At 38.8% G+C, this 7,227-nt stretch overlaps 1 protein-coding gene across 1 annotated transcript in view; it reads left to right on the top strand.

The window, feature by feature from the left end:
* The first annotated feature begins 347 nt into the window (after positions 1-347).
* The window catches only part of LOC145296710 (putative lysosomal cobalamin transporter), an 81,010-nt gene continuing 74,130 nt past the window's right edge, over positions 348-7,227 (top strand). The window contains exon 1 of the mRNA XM_080142689.1: positions 348-636. Coding sequence (XP_079998815.1) covers positions 577-636 — 60 coding nt within the window. The 5' untranslated portion in view covers positions 348-576. The remainder of the gene's footprint in view (positions 637-7,227) is intronic.

Genomic DNA, 7,227 nt, shown 5'->3' with positions numbered 1-7,227 from the left:
CTAGGCTTTCTTGACCGCTTAACGATCTAACTAGCCAGAGGTTCTCAACCGGAGTCCACATGGACCCCTCCCTAGGGGTCCATGGAATATTTCTGGGGGCCCACAGGCACAACCATAACACAACTTATCATTATTATTATAGTTGTTGTAGAATACTTTATTTGCATTAAATTAGTTTTCATTTAAAAATAAAGCTTAATTATATAATATTTCTTTGATTATTAAAACCTCAAAATTTATATGAGTGAAAAATAGAAGATTGTCAAGTTATGAAGGGGTCCACCAAGAGAAAAAGAAGGAAAAGGGGTCCATGAGTAAAAAAAAGGTTGCGAACAACTGAAGTAGACAGACAGCAGAAACCGGAATCAACAAAAGTAGATACTTTTGATTATAATCGTCGCTCTTTTTTTGTTTCATTGTAAAAAGAAAGCAGAATCAATAAACATAAACAAACGAGCGAGAAGAGGAAGAGTAGTTCACGTTTGTAATCTCGTGTAATCTCGAGATTTCAGCGAGATTTCAATCTTATTTATTTTCTTCTTGTTTGGTCGATGATTTATCAAGCCAGTTGAGAAAATGGTTTCTGTTTCTCTCGCTTTAGTCGAGGGATGGCTCCCATTTGTTGCCATTCTCTTGGTAAGTAATTTACTATTTCTTTTATTTACATGTACATTATCTACGTTTACATACATTTGTCTTTAATGCTCTTCCTAGATCCATCTGTTGCGCAATTACGCAGAAAAAACAAACAAAAAAACAAAAAACAAAACAAAGACGCTACCGCTGCGTTTTTATTTTTTTATTTTTTTTAATATTCATTATTATTTCTTGATTAAATATTAAAAAACACGTCGTTTATTTATTTATTTTACCAAATAAATTATTATTATTAAATCATACACTGAAAATCAAATTTAATTATTACGCTATCCTTTGGCCATTAAATTAACTGGACAAAATTTTTAACTAATTTTCTCATGATGTTTATTGTTTTGGTCGCTTTATAGATTTAATTTACTAAATGCCCCCCCCCACCTCGAGATTCTACTTTTTTTAGGCGATTACGTGAGAACACTCTGAAAGCCTTGGCTGAAAAATAAAAAAAGGTATTTTTAGAATTTATAGTGGAAAATCCGTTACATCCCATAGAATCCCGAATTATTTTAGCGTTTTAGGGCAGTTAACTAAAGAATTAGCTCTCTCTCTCTTTTTTTTTGTACATTTTTAATGGTAGGAGTGTGGTAAAATAATAACGTTATTATTTAGAAACCCATTCTTAACATAGGGAGGGCTTATGTTTTTGTGCTTTCACTTAGCTGTTTAAAAAAAAAAAAAGATACCGTAAAGATTGAATCTAACTGGAAAACTGAATCTAAAAAAAATAACACGTACGTATTCTGCAAAGTTACTTTGTGTGTGTTGAGGGGGGTTCTCCTGTAACAGATGTCTCCCTGATTCTACTTTCAATTTTTCTCGCTCACATGCCCCTATTCCGAATTCGTAGTAGCAAGCCGATTGCAGTATAAAAATAATTAAATACATTCAAACATCATTTTTCTTATTTCGAATTATTTAATCAAGTAAAAATTCCATTGTTTACTTGATTAAATTATTTAAAAGATTATTTTAGCAAATTACCTAACAATTTAATAAACAAAAATATAAAACTGAATTTAACTTGAAACTACTATGAAAAAAAGTTACTTGTTTAGTAATCAATTAAAAATGGAATTTTTACTTGATTAAATAATTCGAAATAAGAAAAATTACTTTTTAAAAAATTGAATTCTTTTTATTGTGCAATAATTTATATCTGTTTGAAATATGTTAAATACTGAAAAAAAAAAAAACAAACAAAAAAAATGATATCGATCCGCTAGGTGTGTTCAGAAATTTCGTGAAAAATAGTGAATAATTCCACCCCGTCTTTTCAAGCTTAACTCCTCGAAAAATGTAATTCAAGCTCTAATTTTTTTCCAATTAAATGAGCAAGGACCAAGGGTTCATTAAAAAAAAAAAAAAAAAACCCCAAACAACGTGTTTTTTTTTTTTTGTTTTTTTAAAAGGTTTTAAACTTCGGACTTTACAGGTAAATTTCTAAAAAAAAAAAACAAAAACAAAAAAACACTACTTTTTTGTTTTGTTTTAAGTTTGAATATATTATTTATTGACCTTTTCTCTTCAATTTGTGATATATAACACTTTGGTGAGTAAATTAATTATTTACTTTTTAATAGACATTTCAAAATGAGAGGCGTTAATTATTCGATTCCCTGTCTTTCCAAGCTTATAACTACTCGAAAAATGTAATTCAAGCCTGTGGGAACATGCCAACCGGATGCTAACGTCTCCAGCATAAGAGACAAAGTAAAAAAATCTTCGTTTGCACATCGCTTCCGTTTGGAAAAAGAAAAATAAGAAACCATAAAAAGAATTATGAACCAATGGCAGAGCTCCCCGCCAAAAATAAAGGCCTAAAATATGACAGCCGCTGGGAGCCGGTTTACGACTATAAAAGGAGGGGACCAGAAAGAAGAAAAGAAGGAAAGAGTTTCGCCCAGCTGTGTCAGTGAACGCACGGACATTCTTCCACCGGACCTACAAAAAAAGAAGAAGAAAATACAGGAGAAAAAAACTCTGCGCTGCTAGGTTGATAAATGTAGTCGTCACTCTCCAGTTAAAAGCCTGATACATATCACCGAAGTAGCCCGACTGGCCGCCACTTACCACCCCCCCGTCGTCTGAAAAGATAAGTACGCTTTGTTTAATTATAATACCCTACAAAAGTCACTCCTGATCAATGCATACACAAGCTGAACTACCATTCTCAATTTTCCTACAACATTTGTTTCTTTTCCCTCGCGGGAACAAGCAATAGTAACCCGAACTTGAGGTGAAAACACATCTCCTCCTTTTTGCTACAACACCAGTCCTGCAACGAGCATTGGTTACATACGCTCGGACACATCATAACTAAAACATTCATTTCTTTCAATAGCAAATAAACAACGTTTATCTTATCCATTAACTGAGCCTTTGTTTCCTTCAATTCCTCATTCGTTTCATTATTCTCTTGTAACGGGATTGGGGTATTTATATATCCTAGTCCCCTACAAATATGGTGACCCCTTTATTTAAATGAAATGGATGAGGTTGAACGAGGCATGCACACACACCTACAAACATCCTACCAGCTCTAATTAAGACCGTCATTAACCAAATAAACCTCCGGGTTCTCAACCATTAAAAAAAAAAAAAAAAGAAAAAAAGTATAACTATATCAACAGGACGAACAGCAATCCGCTAAGAAATTAAACATTTTTGTCAACCACCAAACGCTTAACCCACAAATTTCGAAATGGAGGATACTGTGTCAGCAGTCTCTGTAAAGATACCAGGATTCATGCATGCCGCTGTGGACGGGTGGTTCGCCATATGCGAAGCCCAATTCGAACTGAGGAACATATCCAACGAGACCACACGATTCTATCATGTCCTCTCAAATCTTCCCCCTGATTTGATTTCAAACCTACCCACCACCATCATTGCTTCTAGAAGTTATACACAACTGAGAGAGGCTGTGATAAATATGCATGAACAATCAAAACCTGAGTTGTTCAACAGACTTATTGGCACCACAGCTATGACAGGAAAGCCGTCCACATATTTACAGCAACTGATGGCGACAGCTAGTAAAGTAGGTGTGGGAGAGGAACTCGTGCGCCACAAATTTATTCAAGCACTTCCCACCGAAATAACCCCGGTTATAGCAGCGGTAAAAAATGCCTCTGTATATGAATTGGGTACATTGGCGGATGAAATAGTTCCTTTTCTGAGACCCAAGTATGTGCACAATGTTACCGCACCACCACCAAGAGCCAACGGAAATTTAGCTTCCACCAACATTGCTACAAGAACACACAGTAATGTACGACCCTTTTATGAGGACCAGAAACCCCAAATCTGTCGTGGGCACTTGTACTTTGCGGAAAAATCGAGGACCTGCAAACCATGGTGCAGATGGCCACAAAAATCGAACTGCAAAATAATACCTACATCAAGACCATCATCACCCGTCAGGCAACCTAACCAAACTTCGGGAAACTTATAATGCGAGTTGGAACAGCAACCGACTACTCGCAACTATTTGAGGTTGCCACCAAAATCGGACAAAATATAGTAAATTTCATTATAGACACAGGTGCCTCTGTTACAATACTACCACACAGTCTGGCACCTGATATAACCATCAATTCCACACCTGTACGTTTGTCATCGGCCAATGGAGATGCCATAAAATGCTTTGGGGAAATACAAGTGGACATTATTATTCCAGGTTTACGCCGTTCATACCCTTGGACAGTTGTGATCGCAGACACTGTCAACCCCCTTTTAGGTGCAGACTTTCTTCGGCACTACGGTCTCATCTTGAATTGCAGCGATGGTAAACTGGTGGATGAGACAACACGCCGATATGTACAAGGTGGACGGGTCACAGCCCAGATACAAAATATAACGGTAAACAACCATGACAGTCTACCAGGAACGATGCAGTCTCTCCTCCAAAAATTCCCCAAGCTTACCACTCCACGCACAGAGCAACGTCCAGCATCTAACACAAGAGTAACCCATGTCATAGACACTGGAGATAGTGCCCCAACTTACGCCAAGGTCCGACAGCTGTCCGAAGAGAAATATGAGGTGGCAAAACAAGAATTCACAGAACTCTTAAAGGCTGGAATAATAAGACCATCAAAATCCCCATGGTCCTCACCAATACACCTAGTTCCGAAATCAACCCCTGGAAAATGGAGAGTGTGTGGTGACTTCAGATACCTGAACCACCTGACAAGACCAGACAGATACCCAATCCCAAACATTAACAGCCTCGGAGCCAAGCTTTTTAAAAAGAGAGTATTCTCAAAAATTGATTTGTTACAAGCATATCATCAAATCCCCATTCAGAAGGCTGATATTGAAAAAACTGCCGTGATAACACCATTTGGCCTTTTTGAATATGTATTTATGCCTTTCGGGTTGCGAAATAGCAGTTCAACCTTCCAAAGATTTATGGACAGCATACTCAGGGAGGTGGGCTGCGTTTTCGTATACATCGATGACATCCTGGTGTTTTCAGAGTCTGAGGAACAACACCACCATGACCTTGGAAAAGTTCTCTCACTTCTTGAAGAGAACAACCTTAAAATCTCTGTTGACAAGTGCCAATTTTTCAGAGATAACATTGAATTTCTGGGCTACAATGTAAGTGCTGAAGGACTTACACCAACGGCACAGAAAGTGGAAGATATAAAAAATTTTCCAGAGCCAACAGACTCTAAATCGCTCCGGCGATTCCTGGGAATGATCAATTTCTACAGAAGATTAATCCCACAGGCTGCAGATGTGCTACTGCCTTTGACGGAAGCCATTAAACGCAATCCCGCAGCTAAAACACTGGAATTAGGCCCACCCGAAAAAGAAGCATTTGTAAAAATAAAAACCATCCTAGCAGAAATATCCGCATTGACACATCCTGATCCGAAGGCCACACAATATCACTTGGTCACAGACAGTTCCAACTACGCGGTAGGAGCAGCACTGAATCAGATAGTAAATGGGGAGTCGATACCTATTGGATTCTACTCACGAAAGTTATCGGAGAGCCAAAAGAAATACTCCACCTTTAACAGAGAACTATTAGCAGCATACCAAGCGGTATTGCATTTCAAACCTCAAATAGAAGGTAGGAATGTGACCCTCTTCTCCGATCATAAACCATTGTCCCTAGCATTTAAAAAAAAGACACCAATGAAATCTGATGTACAACAACGTTATCTGTCAATCATCACAGAATATGTTGTAGATGTGTTGTATATCAGAGGAGAAGACAACATTGTTGCTGACTGCCTATCTCGACCAACATGCGCAGTGACCATTGATCCTTGCGATTTACCAGCCATCTGCGAAGCACAGAAAACTGACGATGAACTCCGTAAATACGAAAGTCAGTTAAAGCCATACGAACTACAAGGGTCATCCATCTGGTGTGCAATATCAACACCCACCCCCAGACCGTACATACCCGAACTGTTACGCAGGAACATTTTTGACACATTTCATACCATCTCGCATCCAGGACCTACACCAACAACCAAGTTGATAAAATCCAGATACTTTTGGCCAGACATGGACAGAAATATACGAAATTGGGCTAAAGGCTGTCTTCAATGCCAGCAACATAAGATCTCCAGACACACTAAAACAGAAACCACACCACTCTCCCTACCATCTGGGAGATTCGAAACAGTACATATCGACATCATTGGACCATTACCACCCGCCACCACATATGATGGTGTATACACATCTCCAGCCAGATATGTATTGACATGCATTGACAGAGCAACAAGATGGGTGGAGGCCACACCTCTGCAGAACACATCTGCCTCTACCATCGCAATAGCATTCTTAACCATATGGATCTCCCGTTTTGGAGTTCCATTACATGTGGTTACAGACCGAGGAAGCCAGTTTGAGAGTGAGCTGTTCAAAGATTTATCCACGATAATCGGATTCCACAGACTCCGCACGACGGCGTATCATCCTAAAACCAATGGAATGATCGAAAGGCTACACCGGACCCTAAAGACTGCAATCATGACACGACAGCAGAGCTGGCTTGATGCACTACCAATCGTACTGCTCGGCATTAGAAACGTGCCTAACGATCAAGGATTTTCCCCTGCTGCCGCAGTTACAGGGACTCAACTACTACTGCCAAAACTAATAATGAGCCAAGAAAATCCAGATCTACATGGAGAAGACATAAGAAAAATGGCCAAAGAGATGCAAAAGTTGGATATGGCTCTCCTCTCAGAAGGACAGCTACATACAACACAAAAGGCATTCATACCAGAAGAGCTAAAATCGGCAACCCATGTGTGGCTTCGAAGGGATAGGATTCGAAAACCACTGGAAGCTCCATACTCTGGACCACATAGGGTCATCCAAAGGCAAAACAAGCACTTTCAAATCGAACTGCCATCGGGAGATATACAAACAGTCTCAGTAGAAAGACTAAAACCAGTCAAGTTCAGTAATTCTAATAACAACAGAAACACAAACAATGCAGACACCGAACTGATGACAACAGATGACATTACACCAGGAGACATGTCCGCCCCAACACAGGACATAGAAGACTCACCAAATGAACCTACGGTAACA

The sequence above is a fragment of the Euprymna scolopes genome, chromosome 17 (genome assembly GCF_053919585.1).
Source record: "Euprymna scolopes isolate OS-2025 chromosome 17, ASM5391958v1, whole genome shotgun sequence".
Classification (NCBI taxonomy): domain Eukaryota; kingdom Metazoa; phylum Mollusca; class Cephalopoda; order Sepiida; family Sepiolidae; genus Euprymna; species Euprymna scolopes.
The sequence above is the reverse complement of the archived record's forward strand: the minus strand, read 5'-3'. Positions and strand labels throughout refer to the sequence as shown.